At 56.3% G+C, this 19844-nt stretch overlaps 2 protein-coding genes across 5 annotated transcripts in view; both read right to left on the reverse strand.

Moving 5' to 3' along the window:
- Positions 1-2194: 2194 nt before the first annotated feature.
- On the reverse strand, positions 2195-12943 carry FXYD2 (FXYD domain containing ion transport regulator 2). 3 transcript variants are annotated; one of them, XM_055305240.1, is made up of 9 exons: positions 12658-12943; positions 11939-12037; positions 9361-9504; positions 9184-9224; positions 4518-4556; positions 4269-4343; positions 2821-2857; positions 2619-2649; positions 2195-2392 (listed from the first exon to the last, which is right to left on the reverse strand). In XM_055305240.1, the coding sequence occupies exons 1-8, from the start codon at positions 12837-12839 to the stop codon at positions 2625-2627; spliced, it is 642 nt and encodes a 213-aa protein (XP_055161215.1). In that variant the 5' UTR covers positions 12840-12943; the 3' UTR covers positions 2195-2392; positions 2619-2624. The 3 variants fall into 3 exon arrangements, with proteins under 3 accessions (XP_055161215.1, XP_055161216.1, XP_055161217.1); XM_055305241.1 differs by lacking the exon at positions 11939-12037; XM_055305242.1 differs by lacking the exons at positions 9184-9224; positions 9361-9504; positions 11939-12037; positions 12658-12943 and adding an exon at positions 6361-6482.
- Positions 12944-17683: 4740 nt separating this feature from the next.
- The window catches only part of FXYD6 (FXYD domain containing ion transport regulator 6), a 31156-nt gene continuing 28995 nt past the window's right edge, over positions 17684-19844 (reverse strand). For both annotated transcript variants that reach the window (XM_055305244.1, XM_055305243.1), the window contains exon 8: positions 17684-19024. The gene's annotated coding sequence lies outside the window, so the exon portion shown is untranslated. The remainder of the gene's footprint in view (positions 19025-19844) is intronic.

Genomic DNA, 19844 nt, shown 5'->3' on the forward strand with positions numbered 1-19844 from the left:
ACAGCCAAGAACCACCCCGGATAGGGCACCTGTTACACCTGAGGGACGTGCAAACAGACTGAGAAGAGCTCTCGCAGCTTTCCCAGGAAGCCTGGAAGACCATTCAGGGAGCCCAACTGTCAGCAAAGGGCCCCAGGCCTTGGAAAGGACCAAATTTGAAGGACCTTTTAGACTAAGACACATGCGCTCTCTGGTGGTGATAATGGGAATTGCATGGCCTCCGACCAGGGGGTTTTATCGCTGTTGGTGGAGAGTAATTCATTCAACCACTACCAGGCTTGGTTGCTCTTTATGACCCAATTTGTGTCTGAATCGTGAAAAATCCCAGAGTGAAGTGAACTTACAGTAGCTCTCAGTCCCTGTGGCCTTTGTGGAGAGGGAAGGAAAAGTATTCATAAAGACCCTGGACCAGGAACGGGTCACAGACCTCAGAATGTCACTTAGATCCGTGGTTCTCAGCCCCAGCTACCCTCCAGGGCTACCTGGGAGCTTGTTAAGCATCAGCATTCAGGGGCCCCACCCCAAGATTCATATTCGATAAGTCTGCAGAGAATGCTGGGTGTCTGGTGGTTGGGTTCTCTGGGGTACACCACCTGAGACCCAACACAGCCTCACATTTCACAAGGATGGAGGATTTGCACCAGGGCTGGGAGAACTGAGTGATGCACCTGGAACCATTTCCCCAGTGGAGCAGTTAGAGTTCTCTTCCATTTTTGGTACCCTCAGAGGTCTGTGATAGAACATTCTAGAAGTGTAAGCCCTCTGCACTGCTCTTATCTCTTCCCAGGTGGGCCACAGACCTAGAACACCCCCTCCTCCACTTTGTCTTGCTGCTTCATCCAAGAAGCTTCAGGACCCAGCCTCCTTCGGGAAAGTGCCCCTGGCCAGACCCACCCCATGCCTGTACCTATCTCTCTCCCTCCATCGTGGGCAGGTCAAGTACGTGCTCCATCTTGTGTCTGGAAATACTGTATTCCATCTAAGGGTGCAGCCTGTCACATTTTATTTGTCCTAGGGGAGCCCACATTTGGAGCAGGGTGTCACAAAGACCTTGGCCCCAAGTTGCAGGCAGCCAGACCCTCTCTCTTCTCCCTCTGCTTTCCTAGCCCATGGGGGGGGCCGTGGGGGGTCTGCTCCACCACCCCCAGGTGTCAGGAGAAGAATGCTGGAATGGGAACCAGAGACCTGGTTTCTAGCTCTGGCCCTGATACAGGGCTGTCTGTGTCACCTGGACATGTCATTGCCCTTCCCAGGGCCTCAGTCTCTCTTTCTGAAAAGTGCAGCTTGTCTATTTTGCTCCCTAAGGACCTTGCGTGTCGAAGCCTTCTGGGACGCTGTGACAGCTGGTGGTCTTCAGGACCTGGGAGCGGTACGATAAGGCAAGGAAACTAATTTGAAATGGAACGGTGGCCTACTCTGCCTCTGGCCCCAAACATGCCCTGCTCATTTTAAATGTTTTAACTTTTTAAAAAAAAATTTTAAGTAGGCTCCACGCCCAACGTAGGGCTTGAACTCACGACCACCCCCCCACCCCCACCCCAGTTCATTTTAAACTCCACTAATGTGCTGCTGTGAGGGTTCCCCTGCCAAGTTCTCCTCTCCCTCCCCGTCATGCCTACAGACCCGGATGACGAAAATGGACACTAGGTGGTGCCATGATCCAGCCACCCCATCCCTTCCACAGGAAGAGCAGGAGAGGGGAAGATAGGCTCCTTTGGGTGCAGAAACTGCCAGAGGGGAGCACGCTGCCCTGCAAGGGGGCCACAGGCTTTAGGAAGTCGGGGGCTGCTAGGAGAGGCAGCCTGACACCCTCGTGGCTCAAGTTGTGCTTGGGTGGGTGCCTGCCAGCGTGGATGGGGCTAGAAGAGAGGGTGCCAAGGTCACACCTTCACCATCCACACCCTGGCTCCGGGATCAGCACCCAGGGCCTGAGCAGATACCCAAGGAGCACCCAATTGTCATGAACGCATCACCTCCGCCTGGCATTCAGAAGGCAGGCTGAGTCCTCTGCTCACGGGGCTCCTGGCAATTCAGGGGTCAAGGAGAGGCCTGTGACTGTCATACTGAACTTCCTGCCACATGGGCACCTGAGCGAGTCACTGAAAACCAAGAGACTGGGCTGTATTGTAGTCCAGCTCGGAAGGGAAGGGGAGTGGGTCACGGCAGGTACAGGAGCCAAGGAGGGAGGGAGGCAGCCGGGAAGGAGCCTCTCTGAGGCTGGCTTTATTATTAACATGAGGCGGCCTGGGTGGGAGGAGGCCGAGCATACCCAGAGGTCACGTGGAGCCTGGCACCTCCTTCAGCCCCAAAGCCTGGCCATGCTGGGGACAAAGGTCACCAGCTCAGGGAAGGCTTCCCAAAAGGCCCCCCTGCCCGGGGAGCACCGCTGACTCTGAAAAGACAAAGACGGGATCTGGGCTGCAGGGATTTTTGTTTTATGCCTTCCTCATCTCACCTTCCTCTTTGCCCCCTCCCTGGGCCACCCACGCCACCCCAGGCGCTTGGCCATCTTTTGGAAACCCAGGGTGGGTTGCAGACCACCTGACATTCTTCCCAGCTTTCCTTCTTTCTGCACAGCCATCGCTGGCTCCCCCCTCACCTGTCCCTCCCCAGCTTACCTGTCATTACAGATCATCCTCATTGACTTGCCTGGGGTGAGGAGGGAAAGACAGGTAAGGAGGTTAGAGGGGGAGGTGGCGAGTCTGGGGCCCCTGAGGTCTGGGACCCCTCCTCACAGGCTTGGGAGACCTGGCCCCCCTTTCCCGCCCACCCCTGGCCTGGTGTCCCCCCCTCACTCCAGGACCCTCGGCCGGCACTCACCGGTGCTTCTTTTTGCCTCCACAGCGGAGTCTTTTACCTTGAAGAGAGAAAAGAGAAGAGTTCCCATCCACTCTTGCTTCCAAGGTGAGCCTCTCTGCCCTGAAGGATGCAGCACTGTAGCATCTAGTCTCTGCCCCCCGCCCCCCGACTGTTTCGGTCTGCATATAGGGCTGGGCCATAAGCATTCAGTCAGCTGGTCTGTCAGTCAATCAACAAACATCTACTGAAGTGGCTCCTTGGTAGACTGTGAGCGCACCGAGCAGTGACCGAGCCTGGGCCAGGGCGGTGCCCCCAGCATGGGGCTGAGGACAGAGTAGCTGCTCAGTACGCTCTCGGAGGAGGACATCTGGAAGTCCAGAGCCAAGATCTCTGCTCAGGCCTGTCCGCCCCCTGCACCTGTGTGCAGGCCCACAAGACACTTCCGAGAGCTGGCGAGAGCAGCCGTGTCTGCAGACGGAGGCCCTCAGATGGAATGGCACTAATCGTGGATGTGCTAGGATCCCAGGCCCCAGAGGAGGTCGTGTTTCTGTTTATTTTTCTTCTGGCGGCACCAGACCAAGTCCACAAGCATTTACTAAGCCCCTGCTGTGTGCCTGCTGGGGCTGGGAGATACACAAGGACCTCTCTCTCCTCCAGAACACTCTGTGCCTATGTCTGGGTGCTTCCTTGGCTGCCATGTCTTTGGACGCTAGCCCTAATTTTATGAGATAAGTAGGATCATCCCTATTTAACAGATGAGCGAACTGAGGCCCAGGGAGTCAGGGGTCCACACACGGGTAAACTAGCAGTGGGGTCCAATGCCCTGGCTCCCAGGCACGCTTGCTTTCCAGCAGTCGATGGGGTGGGGTGAGGTGGGGTAGGAGGGCGACACCCCTGGGGTCAGCTGCACTCGGCTCTGCTTCAGATTGGCTGCGGAACCACAGGGGCAAGCTGGTGCACCTGTCACCAGGTGGGTGGTGGGTAGCTTTTCCTCCGACAAGTGTGACCGTAGTGGCCATGCCTCCGTGTTGCTGAGAGGATTAACTGGATTCAGACGCAGCTCATGCCAGGAAGGGAGAGTGCCCAGATCCGGCCAAGGGAGGTGTCCGGTGGAGTTCGGTTCCCTCTTCTGCCCTGAACCCCAGATGGCTGGAGTGTCCCAGGCTGGACGCAGCCGGCTCTCCCCTCCCAGTGCCACCAGAGGGCGCACGGGAGGAAAGGGGATTCCCTCTGCGTGGTCCAGGGACCCAGTAGGGAGGCGTCCCAAGGTGCAGGGGTCTATGGGGTGGCCCTCAGTACTGCACCCTGCGTCACCCTGCATGGGGGAGTGGGGGAAGTGGAGAGACTCACTTCCCTTCTGGCATCTAGGAAGTGGGGTGAGAGGACTTCCCCCACCCCCACCTGGGGCACCAGTACTCATGCGGCCCCCCTGTGGCAGCCCTTTCCAATAGGAGACCAGCCCCACTTACTGAGGATGATAATGAGCCCCACGACGAAGGCCAGGGCAGCAAAGATGAGGCCCCCGTTGCGGACAGTCTCGTAGTCTGAGAAGGAGGGGGCAAGGAGGTGGGTGGCTAGTCCCAGGCACCCCTCCCCACAGCCCACCCCAGCAACAGCCCCAGGCTACCAGGGAAAGATAACCAGGAGAGGGGGGCAGCTGGGGGGCTGTGGGTGGTGGCAGGCTCAGGAAGGCGGGGAGGGGGCCCCACCAGACTTACCATAGTAGAATGGGTCCACGTCCTCCTTCGGGCTGCCACCTGAGGGGAGAGCCAGAGGCAGGCTGAGCCAGCCACAGAAACAGTGGAACTCCCATCCTTCCCATCCCAGGGGCCCAAGGGTCCAGGTGGGCAAGAGGTGGGCCTGCTAAGGCCACTGCAGGTGCGAGCATCCGTCCTAGGCCGCTTTGGATACAGTGAACCCGGGACCACACACCGAGCATCCGAAGCAGGGTGCTGTGCTGCCTGCGGGGCCTCTGGCAACCCTGGGTGGGTTGGTTCTTTCCCCTCCTTGCTTCCTGCGGTGGTAGGAAGGTCGACAGAGACCTCTCCCGTCGGACTCACCCGTAGCCTCTCTCTCCCTGTAGACTAATCAACTGCAAGATGCATCTCAAATATTTGTGGAATGAAAGGACAGAGAGGCCCTTCGCTTCCACGGAACAGAAGAAGGAGAAACTGAACCTGCTTAAAGTCCCCCACGGAAGCTGGGGGCGGAACTGGGTCTTGGACTCGGGTTTCTAGATCCTTCTTTCTTATGTTTCCATCTTCAAAGGGAAGCAAATTCTTTTAAGAAACAATGTATAGTGTTTACCACATGCCAGGCGAAAGCTAGGAAAACATCAGCTCCTTTAACCATTGCAACCTCTCCCCATGAAGCATGAATATGACCCCAATACAATCCCTAGAAGCTGGAGGCACAGGGGGGTTAAGCGATGCTCCCACAGTTCCACAGCATGAAGTGGAAAGCTGGGATTTGAACCCAGACAATAGATTGCTAAGAGTGCAGGAGCCTAACCCCTTTGCTACATCACCTCTCAGATGGTCAGGAGGCATGAGGCATTTCCAGGACAAGTGTGGTCCAGTCCCCGAGCTTTCTGGGGTCTCGCCCACCCGAGAAGGTGCTGCTCAGCACCAGGTGTCACAACTCTGCCCTCCAGCCCTACAAACTGAGCATGCTTGCTTCGGGGCAGCCTAAGGGCGCTGGCCAGAGCTCTGCTGCCCTGTCGGAGGATGGCCCCTCTTTCCTGCCCTGCTCGAGCCCCGTCTTGGCCCTGTACGGAACCATGCCCCGGGTAGTGGGTGACCTTGGGGCCTGGGGAGCCCAGTTGTCCCAGGGCAGCCCCTCCGGCCAGGAGGGGCCAGTGCCTGGTCCTATGGGAGGTGGCTATGGGGGCCCAGGAGCCTGTCCCCATGCAGGAGCCCATCAGCGTTGTTTCTAAGATTCAGTTCAGGTCTTGTTCAAGGTCACATGGGGGAGTTGGCACCAGAACCATGACTAGGCTGGTGGCTCCCCTCATACCAGGAAACCGCCTCCTCCCTCATCCTTTGTCTGGAGCCATTCGATGAGCTCCCCCCAACCAAACCCTCAAGTTTTTTAGATCTGGCTCTAAGCCCACCAGAGTCAACAGATAGCCCTGTTGGCTTCCAGACCCAAGTGACCCCCATCATGCGATCCCTCTGGGGGCATCCCACACTTGGGAGCTCTGGCCCCAAAGCCAGCCTGAGCCCCTCCAGCTCCTGCTCTGAGCTTAAACAGTCCAGAAAGATACCCTGACCTGGGATAGGTGCATGCCAGAAGGTCAGGATGGGAGCTGGTCCCCACCCCCACACCCCAGCTCTCACCTGGCCCCCAGGGTTCTGTCTGTCGAGCTATACTCCTTTGAAGTTAAAGCAGGATCCCCTTTTCAAGGCAATTTTTAGAAAATCCTCTTAGGAGGCTGGCAAGGATGGGGGAGGGGTGCTGGGACTCCGGAAGGCAGGGGCACCAGGTGGCCCCACTCATCCCTCCAAAGGATGGGCCAGGGAGAGGCCACCACCTGCCTCACACACGTACACACACACTCACCGTTGTCCATCGACACCCCTGCCATCCCCCAGCAGACTGGGCTGGTCCCCGCTGCCCTCTCCTGCCTGCGCTCCGGGGAGAGTGGCTGGCCGTGAGGTGGCCGGGGATGAGGTGGGGGCATTAAACATTAACAGTGCCAGGTAATATTTACCCGAGTCACAAGAGAAGCCCTCGTGTGAGTGCAGGGGCTCCCTCCGAGGCCACAGGAGGTGTGCGGGCAGGCAGGGGCAGGGAGGAGCTGGCTGAGCTTCCAAACCCTCCCGAAGGAAATTTCCAGAGAAGGGTAGGGGATGGGTAGGCCACAGGGCTCTTCCACCTGCCAGAGAAGCCCTGGCAGGGGCTGCAGCACAATAGGGGGTGGAGCACTTCCAAAATCCACTTGGGGTCTACTAGAGCTCAAGGGGCCATGTCAGGGGGGCCCCCAGGGGCCCCCACCCCCAGCGGTGGCCCACCTCCCCGACCACTGTGGAGACCACTGCTTCAGGTGCCTGGTCTTACCTGGCACCCAGGGCTCCCCTGAGGCTGCCCCTGGGTGCCTCCCCATGGCCCACTGTGCACAGTCACGTCTCAGGCCTCTGCTGCCCGGTGCCTGCTGCTTCCTTCATGCATCGGGGCTGCATCCAGCAGCTCACACCTCAGGCCGGAAGGCTCCAGCCATCCCTAACTAATCTCTCTCCCTGCGGCCTCTGGCTGTTTCCTTCTACAATCTAGCTTTCCTGGGCCCCAGTTGCACCGTGGGCTCCGTCAGGAAGGGGTCAGGCCCCAGCACGAGGACAATGTCTTCTTTTCTAACTCACAAAACACTTTCCCGTTGTCTCTTTGTGCCATGTGTTATTCCCCTTTTTCCAGATGATGCATCCAAGGCATAGAGAGGGTAGGGTCCTGCCCCAAGGTCACACAGCTGGTGAGGGGCCAAGGTGGAAGATAACAGGCAGGCCTTAGGGTATAGAAGTCAGGTGCTTTCCACCTCCGAGGCTGCCTCCCTGCTCTGTGGTGGCCTCTTTCGCCTTGGGGATCCCCGGGCTGGGTACTCCAGGTGCTTATAACCTTGAGCTGGGTTCTAGTCCATTGAACTGGCCTCCAGAAGAGGTTAATGCTCAATGGTAGCCAAGGGGCCCAAGCCAGCAGTCAGCAGCCAAGGATGGGCTGCTCCTTCCAAAGGGAACTAATCCATCCGTTAACCCTCCTTGAGCGGTGGCAGGGGATCCAAGTGTGAGTTCATCCCCTGGCTTCTCTGACTTGCTAAGTAAATGGCCTCTGTGGGCTTACTGAACTTCTCTGTGCCTCAGTCTTCTCGTCTGTAAAATGGGACCACTCCTGACCTCAGGGAATTGTTGTGAGGAGAAGGGAGATAATGCAGGTAAAGAGCAGGGCACGGAGCCTGGTACACAGCAAGTGTCACTACTGTTACTGTCATATTTGGGTCGACTGGAAAATAAAAGGCATTAACCTTCTGTTGAACATTAGCTGTTGGGCGCAGGAAAGCCAACTGCCCTACAGCAAAAATTAGCCTGGGGGTGAGATGGAGACAGAAGGTCATGGCCATGACCCTGCACACCAGGGGTCGACACCCATTCCACTCTCCTCTGCTTTCAGAGCCAAGCGATGAATATTCATGAGAATATGACAACACAGCTAATGCTTAGTAGGGACTGACCATGTCAGGCTCTTTTTTTAAAATTTATTTATCTATTTTGAGAGAGAGAGAGAGAGAGAGAGCAAGCACATATGAGCAAGGGGCAGAGGGAGAAGGAGAGAGAATCCCAAGCAGACTCCCCGTGAGCACAGAGACCATGCAGGGCTCGATCCCACAACCCTGAGATCATGACCTGAGCCAAAAAAACAAAACAAAACAAAACAAAACAAAACAAAACAAAACAAAAGTCAGACACTCAACCATCTGAGCCACCCAGGCGCCCTGTGTCAGGCACTTTATATGCACTGTCCCCACTGATTCCATGCTTGCTCCATTTTACAGATGGAGAAGCTGAGACTGAGCATTCTCTCCCTGCAACGACCGCTGGAGGGGACCAGAGCAGTGGCATCAGCCCCACTGGGCAGACCAAGAAGATCAAGGGATTTGCCCACAACATCCCATTAGTGACAAAACCAGGGCTAGAAAGCCAGACCCCTGAAGCTGTGCTCCCAAAGCTACGGTAGCTCTCCACACAGGACACGGTGCCCCTTACTACACATTCTCGCAGTATCTTAGTGCCTTTTGTCCATTTTTGTAAGCTACTGAGGATTCTATGCAATAATGGATATAAAAATAGGTGGAAAGTTTAGGTAGACGGAGGGAGAGGTGGTGGCAGACAAAAGGGACAATAGGAAAAACAAGTTGTTAATCTGCATTTTTAATGCCATGTGCCAGGCCCTGTTCTGAGCACCTAACAAAAATTAAGCCGTGTGATCATCACAACGGTAAGGAAGGTAAGGAAGAGGTAAGGAAGCCGTCGTCAGCATCCTCATCTCATAGAAGAGGACCCCGAGGCCCGGAGAGACAACTTGCCAACGGTCAGGCAGCTAGGGAGTGGGGAAAACAAGACCTGAACCCGGCAGCCTGGCTTTAGAATTCCCGCCAACGGACAGGTGGATAGATAGGACAAGCTGTCTTCCCGGCTCCTGCAGCTCAGAGATGCTCAGAGCAGAGATCACATGTCCAGGGCTCCACCTGGAGATGCCTTTGTTGAGAAAGCCTGCCTGTCCTCGCTTCTGCTTTTCCTGCACCTCTGGGGAGCAGGTGGGTGCACCCGAAAGTGAGGAGGTGGACACCTGTGTCCGAGTCTGAGCAGGGGCGGGAGGCCTGGGGTTCGGGGCACTTACCCAGGTACCACCTGTCCATGGCAGGAGCCGCCAGCCACGTCCTGGGTGGAAGAGAGCAGTGAGGCGCCGGTTGCCAAGGGCCTGGCTGCAAAGTGCGGCACTCCCTCCCCCACGGCTCAGTGGGGCCCTTAGGCAGGAAGAGACAGGCAGGGAGGAGGGGCTGGCGGGGGCCCTCACCTGGTGCCTGCCCGCCAGCCCAGCGGGGATGGGCTGGGGCCAAGGATCCACGTGAGAGACTCTGACTTCCACCCGAGGAAGGGGGAAGCTGGGAGCCAAAGCAAAGCAAGCCACAGCCGGTCCCCTCCAGGAAGCCTGGGGTGCCTGCAAAGATCACATGAGGGGTGATAGGGGGAGATCCCAAGAGCTATCTGTGGTCCTCCTAAGCTCCTACTCAGCTGCACCTCCACCCTCCAGCCAGGTAGGGCCTTCGCCCTGACATATCCTGCCCCCAGATCTCATTCTGCAGCTGGGGGTCCCCCGAAATGGGCAGAATGGCAGCCCCTCAGCAGCCACCCTGGGTGGGGCAGGGGTGCTTTCCAGGGCCCAGCTGGGGAGACTGAGGCAGCAGCTGCAGGTAGTAGGGTAGAGATGGGGAGCAGCTGGGGCCAGGAGGGGAAGCTGGTGTGAGCAGCTCTGTGGTGGCCAAACCATCCTCAGCTGGGGCCCCTCCCGTCCCCCGGGGACTTCCACGGGCTCTGCTGTCAGCCCCACCACCGCACACAAGAGGCCCGGCCGGAGCCGGTAGCAGCCTAACGAGGCCTCCGAGGGCCGCCGGTTGGTGCCAGAGGGGACGGGCCGGAAGACAGCACCTCTCGTTTGGAAGGAGCAGAGGGCCCGTCCCCAGGGGGACCCAGAGCCCACGGCGGGCTGCACGGCGGGCCTCCTGCCTTGGCTCAACCAAGTCTATTCCCCGGCCTCTGCGGCCTCCAATGGTCTGGAGCAAGGTCGCCACAAGCAGTCTGGGTGCCGCTCAGTCCCTCGGTTACTTGTGGGCCACCCTGCCTGTCCACCCCAGAGCGGCCCCTGGAAAGCAGGGCTTGGGAGATGCTGGTTCTTTCCCCAGTCTCTGACCTCCGGCTCCAGTCAGACAACAAGCTGCCTCCCCATCGTCCCTCCTGAGCAGGGTCTCCTGCCCAGAGGGGATGACTAATGACACCCCCAGAGAGCCACCTCCAGGCTGGAAGATGCTCTGGAAGCGACGGGCTAGCCTGGAGGAGAGTGATCTAGGGGTGCTGAGGTCTGTCCTGAGGGCCCTGCCGGGGGGCCGAGCTGCTCACACCACCCGCCTTGGCTCCTGTTCCCAGGTGGAACCTGCACACCTGGGCAGCTCGGGGCTGCGGAGCTGAGATCCTCCAAGCTGGGCACTTGGAGAGATTCAGAAATCTCGGGGCTAGATGGCACTGCGGAAGCCACCTGGTCCAAACATAGCAGTGGTTCGGAAACGTGAAGATCTCAGCCGGAAGCCCCTTCCCACCCTCCCGCAAACACACACCTACACACATTCTGTGTTCCCTACCGGGCCCTCATGCTGTGAAGGAAGGCATCTCGACCCCAGGTGGAGAGCCTGTGCCATGGACTGGCTAACTGGAAAGGGCATCCAAAGTCATCCCACCCATCCCCATCACCTACAAAGTGTTCTCTCTCCTCCTGTTCCAACGCTCTGAGGGCTCAGATTATAAACCAAAGTCCTTTCTGTGTCCTATACAGCACTTCTTAATCTGGCCCCAACGACATCTTTGACCTTGTCTCCAACTTGCCTGCCCCTTCTCTCTGCTCCCGCCGTGCTGGTCTCCTTGATGGCCTTCTCACCCTCTAGGCATGCTCCTGCCTCAGGACCTTTGCACTGGCCCTTCCGTCTTCCTGAACACTCTATCTCTGGAGAACTTCCTGGCTAACCTTGCTCATGTCTCTCTTCGTTGATTGACTCAGAAGAGACCCTTCCTGGCGCCCCAATCTAAAATGTTCACACCCCCTCTCTGCAATATCTCAAATCCCTACTTTAGTTGTTTGGGTTTTTTTTTCTTCAGGAAAGCAAGGATTTTTGTTTGTTGTGCTCATTCATAGATTCCTGGGCACAGGGTGGACCGCTAGTTTTGTTAAACCATTGAATACATCCTGGATGTGAAATCCTCTCTCCTGTGACACAGGCCCCAGAACTTGCCTAAACAGCCTCTTCCCCTGAAATCCCCTGCCCTGTAATAGGTAACAGGAACTAGTTTACTCCCACAGAGGGACGGGGGTGGTCAGCAACCCCCATGCCTTGCCAACAGCCCCCCCCTCAGAGTCCTCCTCGGGGAGTTCTCACCCCAACCCTCTACTTCCCCCCAATGCTTCACCCAAAGACCTGCAGCCATTTTTGTGAAAGCATTTGTTTCTCCTTTCAGGGGGAACCTGGAGCGAAGAGCCAAGCAGGTCTACTCTCTCTTGCTCACACCCAGGTCCTCCCTCAGACGTCTTGTCCTCCTCCAGCTGAGGTCATCGGCCTGGCTGACACTGGCGACAAGGGTGCCCCTCTTTCAGAGATGCCCTGCTGTCTCTCCCCGGCTCCTTCAGCCCGCAACCCACGGTCCCCAGAGAGACGCCCAGGAGAGCCCCTCCTCCCAGGCATCTCTCCATGCCGGGGCACCCCTTGGGACAGACACACCACACATGAGCCCCTTTGCAACCTGACTCTTCACTGTGGACTCTGTGATGCTGGGGAAGGTCACCTCTCCAGTCCCCTTCTCCCATCTGTAAAATGGGACAAAGCACCTACCTTGCATGGTTGTTGTAGGAATTGAAATGATGTAGGTGGAAGGCCTGGCCAGAGAAGGTCCTAACAAATGTCGACTTCATTACCCACACCCGAGATGGCCTTCAAGGAAGCAAGGACCCTCACTGTGATCCCCTCCCTGGGCTCAGTCCCTTGCCAAGATGATCTCTAAAGCATGTTCCCAGAGCACCTTCCCCTCCCTGACCCTCAGCACAATCTCTGCCAACCTGCCATCCACCCAGCACCCCCAACCTTCCTCTCCTCCCCTGCACCTCTGCAGCACTGCTGGTCACTGCTGGGGTCTGGTTGCACTTCTTCTTTTAGTCTTTCTCAGGATACGGGGCCAAATGAGGTGGGAGTGCTGTCCCAGAAAGGCTATGGGGCAGGCCAAGACCCCCCAACTCCTGCCCCAAGCCACCCTCGCTTTGTCTGATTGTTCCAGGCTGGAGCCAAGGAGATCTTTGGGAGGCTTGGAGAGGTAGCCCCATGTCCTAGTCCCTCTTCCATCGCTGTCATACCCAGTGGGACAATATCCTTGGTTGTCATGCCTCAGTCTCCCCTGTCTTCCCCAGGCAGCATTCCATTGTCCCCTGAATCTTCAGTCTCAGGACAATAGTCTGGGTGGTCACTTTTGGGTTCCATGGCAAGGGAGGCAGCAGGCAGGAACACCACTTGAGCATCATCTGCCTGGTGCTCAAAAGGCAAAGGCCCTCACCACCCACCTTCCCAAGATGGGACTCTCCAGCCTGCTATCCCCCCACGTCTGGGGCTGCATGTCAGCGTGCACACCCTTGAACCCCAGGTCCCCAGCAGTCTTCCTGGTGTCGGCTTGCAGCTGGAAAGAAGCCAGAGCCCCCAGAAAGCCCTGGTTCCAGGATGGGGTCCGTCTGCAGCTGCATGGCATGCATGGCCCCTCAGCAGGGAAGGCGGCAGGGCCCAGACCCAGATCTGTGCTGCCTAGAGTTCCCAAACCCCAAGGAGTGTTGGCTCTGTCTCCTGCTGTAGCCGCAGATGCCAGGGTCACTGGGGTCTTATAAGGCGAGGCCAGGGGAGGTGGGTCCTGGAGGGTCCATTCCTTAAGTGTTGGCTTCAAGATGACCTGAGCCGTGGGGCACACAGGTCCTGGGAGCTGCCAAAGGACAATGTACTATGAAAGTCAAGGTCACCGAGGCTTTCTGCCCCTGAGCTGGCAAGGGATGAGGACGTCCTCTTCTGTTTCTACAGCTGGTGACAAGGGCAAACCTGTTTGACCCACCTCTCCCACAGTGAATACCCTGGAGAGAAATGCATTCTTGACTTTTCTCAGAACTCACATCTGAGCTTGAACTAGAATAGGGGCTGCTCTATCCTGCTGTGGTCCTTCTCCTCCTAGTAACCACGTCCCCCTCCTTTTTAACGATTTTATTTATTTATTTGACAGAGAGAGAGAGAGAGAGCAAGGGAGAGAGAGAGAGCACAAGCAGGGAACTCAATCCCAGGACCCCGGGATCATGACCTGAGCTGAAGGCAGACGCACACCTGGCTGAGCCACCCAGGTGCCCCTCCCTCCTTATTTCTGAAAAGCAGCTCCCAGCTCACCACCTGCAGAAAGACCTCCAGAAGCAAGCCCACCCTCTCTGCTCCTGCCTTTCCTCCGTGACCTTCTGGATTATGCTGATGTGGCCCAAATGGCTCACATCTGGCTTTATAACCATCTTTGTCATTTATTTCACAGGTGGCCGAGTCTGGCCTATTGCAAGAACTCAGCTCATGGTGTCTCTGATATGCCTGTGTCTTCTCAAAGTCTGGTGCCCAGAAATCCTCACTTGGTAACAATTCCATCCATTTCATGGTTCTCGAGAGTTCCAAAGAGCTTTTGCCTCCTGGACCTGCTCTGTTCCTCCCAATGACTCAGCCACACAGGTGTCGTAGTACCCATCTAACAGAGAAGGAAACTGCACTGTGATGAAGGTGAGCCAGAACTCGAACCCAGGTCTGACAGGCAGGAGGGGCATCCTGCTATCAAAGAAAGGATGCAAAAAAAAAAAAAAAGAAAGAAAGAAAGGATGCGTAAGGGAATGAGAGGTAATATACATATTAATAATACAATCATAGCTGCACGTAGAATTTTCAGTGTGTCCACGGTATCACTGTGACCTGTGAGGAAACAGGAAAGGTATTGCTGGGCCCATTGCACAGGTAAGGAAACTGAGGCTGAAGTGGCTTTCCCAGGGTTACACTGGAGCCCAGCTTACCCTCTGGCCAGGAAAGGACTACATTTTGCAAAGAAAATGACAGATGCTGGGGTGTGCCTAAGCTTACACAGCTAGAGAGGAGAGGGGACTACCATGGTATATCCTGAGCCTCCTTCGCCCCTGCCAGCCTGCCTGCCTCCAAGCCTGGCTCTGAGGCAGGAGCCCACTCCTCAGGACAGTGCTGGGGGCCCCTCCCCCTGTCACCCCTTCTGGCCCAAGCCGTCTGTGACATCCGATCCAGCATCACCTGCTCTGCCATCACTGCCTTGGCAGGTGCCCCATTATTGTGCAAGCAGGCCCAGAGCTGGGGCCGCTCCATAAAATCAACAGCCGGTTGGCTTGAGCTGGCTGATTCTGCTCCCCTGGAGTTTAGCTGTGACAGCAATGAATCACACTAATGGTGAGAGGTGGCATTCTTCCTCTTTGTGGCCGGGAGACAGGTATTTCCAAAGCTCCTCCCCTGGCTCAGGCAAACACACCTGGTCTCTCTCTCTCTCTCTCTCTCTCTCTCTCTCTCTCTCTCTCATTGGGCCCAGAGTGAGGCAGAGCAGCCAGGGACAAGGTGGGGTGAACCAGATAGAGCTGGACAGCCCTCCACCCTGGCTTTGCCCGGCCACCCCTGCCAGCCCACGATCACTGGGAGGCCAGAGCCCTCCTCCCCAGAGGAAGGAGAGAGCCCGGTGACCTTGGCATGTCCTTCAGCCTGGCATCCCCCTCACCCCCCACCCCTCCCTGCTGCTTGCACTCTGCCTCTGACTCTCTTCCAAGAACAATTTGGCAAGTTCCAATCCACAACTTGCAAAAACAAAAACAAAAAAACCACACACACCAGAGTAGTGAGGAGGGTCACACCCCGGGGGCCCAGAAAGCAGATTGACCTATTTTTATGTGGTGTTAAATAACACAAACACCTCCATGCAAACAGGCTTGAAAACCCTTGGAGTGGAATTCATGAGGAGGGGGGCAGTAGTTGGGAGGTAAGATGCGCAGGACACCTGGGAATCAGTGTCTGAGGCCTGGGGACTTAGCATTCCCTTCTGGGAAGTGGCACAGCATGGCAGCTCTCCTATATAACCAAGTCTTAGTTCCTATATCCAACCAAACTACAGATATCAGTCACCGGCCACGGGGCTGCGTGGTCAGACATGGTCCTGCCAGCGCGGAGCATTGGTCCAGAGGGAAGACACACATCAAATGGCAATCCATGCCTAGATTCTGGATTCTTCTTCCCTGGTTCTACAGCCCTGGACCAGAGAGGGAGAAAGGGCTTGTCCATTGTGAGTGGGTGGTGGGGTGGAGGCAGGGGAGATGGTCCTCAATTTGAGCCCGGACCTGGGTAGATCTGGCTATCCCGGGTAGATTCTCATAGTCCCTCTTGGTCACAGGATCCATTCTTGAACACTCCCAGTGAGAGGGAGCTCACTCCCATTTGGGATCATCACAGCTGTGAGAACCAGGGACTCCCTCACACAAAGCCAAATTCTGCTCCTCCCATATGCACCCAAATGGGTCTACATCCTTTCTTCTGCTGCACAGAGCAAGACGGGCTTGGAGCTGGATGGATCTGGGCTGGACCTTGGCTTTGTCCCCAGGAGTGCAAACTCAGGCCAGTCCCACCGAGCTATGGTTTCCTTCTCTGTAAAACTGAGATACCACCAGGTAGGGCTGTGAGTTCTGAATGACTTGAGCTGTGTGACATGGGCAGGGTTTGGCACATATTAGCTGCTTTATGTAGTTATTAATAATAATATTATTGCCATTAATTTGATCGTCATTATGCGTCTTATTTCCAGGCCACAAGACACAGAGTATAGTCTAGCTGGTGTATGCCCTGAAGGGCCAGCCAGGTTCCAGATGTGGTCACACCATGCCCTGTGATCCTCTTCTTCTGGACATCAGCCCTCTCCTGCAGAGGGAAACCAGGCCGCCTGGCGTGCCAGAGGGAGCTTTGGAGACAGAGAGCCAGGCCCTGTTCCTCGTCCCTCCAGGCCTCAAGGCTGTGACCTAGAACAGCCACAAATTTATCAGAGAATCTGTAAGGTATGAATATCCTACCTGCCTCAGAGATAAGGTTGGGTTATCAGGAGGGAAAATAAGTGGGTGCCGACAGTCTGGCAAAGGAGGGACAACTATTTTCTAGATGCGCCAGAGCTGAATAACGTCATTCTCTGCCATTAACCTGATCATTGTAAGAAAAATCAGAATCTCCTCCATTAGATTTCCTCACACTTATTTTAACGTTTTATTTTTAATAATGAATGTGAAGAGGTATATCCATCATCTCTTGTGTTCCTGGGGCCTCAGGGTCTTCTTCGGGCCAAGCTCTAAAACTGCCACCAGACTTGTCGATTCCCTGACCCGCGAGGGTTCCACAAATGGTCGCTTATTTACAAACTTTAGGTGCAACCAGAGATTTTTTTTTTAGCCCCCATGATCTCTGAGCTGACAAAATTGAGCTAAGATCTCAATGAAAAGCCCCAGTCTTTTCAAAGACCTGGGGCGGCGGGGGGGCAGAGGGCAGGGCAGTTGTAGAAGTAGGATAGGCACCCTGCATGTCCCAGGGGTGGCCAGGGAGTAGCTGGACCTCCGTGTCACGCAGGACCTGCACCTGCCAATTCTGTAGCTCTAAACAACTCCCAGAATCTAGACTCTTTGAAGATTTGGGGGTGGGGGACGGTGTGAAGGTGTCCCAGGCACTCTTTTAGAACAAGACTTATTAGTCCTTACCCACTGGAAATTGTGTCTTGCAATAAAAACACACAAAACGCCCAGAGCTGGGCAGCGCCCAGCAGTGACCTCCCAGAGAATCAGCTTGCAGCTGTGCTTATTTGGCCAACAGTACTTTCTCAAGACTGAACTGGAACATCTCTGGGAGGACACCATAGGTGACACCTGGCCCCTATGTGCCATCTATTGTGTCACCACAGCTGATTCATGAATGGACACTGTCCACCTGGACTCCACAGTTTGGAGGCAAGGTACAGAGCACTAAATGTGAAGATAAAGGCAGGAACCAGTGTGAACCGGAGCACAGAAAGGGACTTGCTCATTCTACCTGAAGTCCAGGAAGGCTTCATCAAGGAGGCAGTATTTGGGTTTAGAGAAAGATGAAAGGGTAAGATCATAACCCAAGTGACCCACCCACACCCTCTTTGCCAAGTTCTTAGGTGGCAGCCCTGGAACTGACCAAAGGGAGAGGTTAGAGCCTTTCTTTCTAGGCCAGCATGTCTTTGGTGGAGCCACTGTGACTCTGTGCTGTGCAGGACATGCATTAGGTACAGGTCCCGCCACGGGGCAGAGCCTCGGCCACTGACCCAGGAGCAGGGGGCGACTGGAGGAGGAAGGAGTGAGGAGGGGTCCAGGGGAAGGGGAGAGGCTCAGTGTCGCGCCGCTGGACCACACACACCACCTGGCTGCCGCCCAGCTGCCACCACCTCCCTCTGACTAAGGGGGTGTCCCACAGGCCCTACACACGCTCAAGCTCTTTACACAGAGGAAAGCACTTCAGAGCCACTAGGAAACAAATGGTATTTTATTCCTTTTTGCTGTTGAGAGGATAGATCACAACACGGAGAACAGCAGTCCCGGTCACAGCGGCGCGGTTTGGTTAGTTTCCACAAGAACACGATGGATGGGACGGGCGGGGTCTGGCTGGACTTGCCATCCTTCCTGACTTTCAGCCTCTTGCTGTTCCCTCCGCAGCAGGGCTGTGCGGACCTGCCCGGTCTCTAACCTGCAGCCCAGCTGCCACACTTGCCGCTCTAATCGGCGACAGGCCAACGGTGCAGGTGCAGGAGTCATCGCTGCTGCCTGAGCAGTGGGACGGGGGGGGGGGGGGGGGGAAGCAAAGGACCCCTGCTCCCCCTGCCGCCCCCGCCCCCAGAATGCTGGCCCCAACAGAGTGGATCCTCTCAGCCCTTGCCTACCAGAGACCTCATTCAGGGACAGGAATCTGAGTCTAGAAGAGCTGGGCTGTAGCTGGGAGTCTCAGGAGTAGGGACGACAGGGGAGAGGAGGAGGGTTCCAGAGCCCATGGGGTTATTGCTGAGAAGATATGCAAGGGGCACATTCCCCAGGGGCAGAGTAGAAGCCCTGGCCCCGGGATCCCGGGCTGCTCTGCCTTCCTTGGTGCAGGGCAGATGAGGACTCCGTGGTGGAAGCCCCAAGAGGAAACGACCATGGATGGCGCAGAGCTTGCCCGGAGGCAAAACTGGGCTCACCAGCTCCCTGCTGCGCCCCTCTGATTGCGGAGAGACCCCAGAACAGACTCGGGTCAGGGTTAGAATTCAGGAGCCAGGCTCTTGCAAAGGAAGTGAAGAGAGGCCATGTGAAGAGGGATCACGAAGGTGATGTAAACCTTCCCAAGTCCCGAGACAACTGGAGACCCCCACCCATGCCCCCTACCCCTATCTACACCCACCCCTACATCAAGAGAAGGGACTGGTCTCTCAAGGGAAAAAGGAGGCTCCCGGGAGTGGGAGATGATCAGGGGGTGGGGGGCACCGGGGAGCAGGGAGGGGCTGATGGCGACACGGCTCAGCACCCGCCCAGGAAAGTGTCCAGGGTCACTAAAATACAACATCATCCACAAACAAGCAGCCACAGAGACCACGGTCATCAAACACACACAGACACGTCACAGGAGGTGGACGGGACCGCAGGCTGTGGGCAGGGGAGGCGGGTGTTAGTTGCATCGTTAAGTTGCGGACCGTGTTGTGGGGATGGGGAGGGGGCCAGGGGGACACACATGTTCTTGGCTTCTCCTGGGGAAAGATCTGCTGCTGAAGTGGCCGGTGTTCTTAAGCATCAACATTTGCATCTAAAGGTTCAAGCATCTCCGTTCAGGTTCTGGAGGCTAAAGGCGGAGAGAATTTAAATTAAAACACAACTTCGGTTCCTTTCTGGAATCTCTACCTGCTGCCTCCCTGCCTTTAGCATAGTCTCTCTGGCCACTGAGACCCACAGAATGAGACCCACTCCAAGCACCACATTCCTGGGGACATAAGGAGGACGAGCCTCACTCGCAGGGAAAGGAGGGAGGAATGGGGGGGGAGGGTCCTCAGGGGAGTGCTTCTCTCAGCAGGGCTGGAACCTGGTAGCCGTGGAAAGAAAATTGTTAAACCCAGAGTTTCTCCGTCAAGACACCGCCAGTAGTTGCTCACAGTCCCGTGACCTAAGAGAACAAGGTTTCTGAGGAAGTCCAAGTTTGTTGTTGTTGTTTTTTTTTAAAGCCAAGACATGACAGCTGCTAGCTCACACCTCCCTCCCTGGAGCCCCCCCCCCCGCTCCCCACGCCCAAGATGGGCCCTGCTGGCTGCCACAAATGGACAGAACACCAAGCCGCCAGCCTGGCCGCCTGCCCCCCAGATTGGCATCGATGGCCACCTCGCACGTAGGTAATCCCTGACCTTTCCGAGCCCCATCTGGAAGATGGACATAATGAGCCCTGTTCTGCTCACCCACGGGGCTGTCATGAGGGCATCAAAACACCTAGGAAAAAATTCACATGCTACCCAAGTCCACCGTGTTATCGCCATCACAGTAAAAGCTGGTGGTGTACCGGGCATTTCTGCATGAGAAATCTCTTCACTGACAGTTTAGGATGAAGTCGTAGACCTATCATGCCTTATGCAAGGCAGATGTGAGTGGACTGCCCCCCTCGCACCCCCTGGCCC

This window comes from Nyctereutes procyonoides, unplaced genomic scaffold (genome assembly GCF_905146905.1).
Source record: "Nyctereutes procyonoides isolate TBG_1078 unplaced genomic scaffold, NYPRO_anot_genome, whole genome shotgun sequence".
NCBI classification, from domain to species: Eukaryota; Metazoa; Chordata; class Mammalia; order Carnivora; family Canidae; genus Nyctereutes; species Nyctereutes procyonoides.

Excerpts from the sequence above, each read along its gene's own strand:
- FXYD2 (XM_055305240.1), bottom strand. The coding sequence starts at position 12,839 with ATGCCATGCAGCTGCAGACGGACCCCATCCTGGAACCAGGGCTTTCTG. Across the intron at positions 2,858-4,268 it reads GGGGCTCATTATCATCCTCA|GTAAAAGACTCCGCTGTGGA; the intron begins GTAAGTGGGGCT and ends TCTCTCTTCAAG. Across the intron at positions 2,650-2,820 it reads GGAGGCAAAAAGAAGCACCG|GCAAGTCAATGAGGATGATC; the intron begins GTGAGTGCCGGC and ends TCCTCACCCCAG.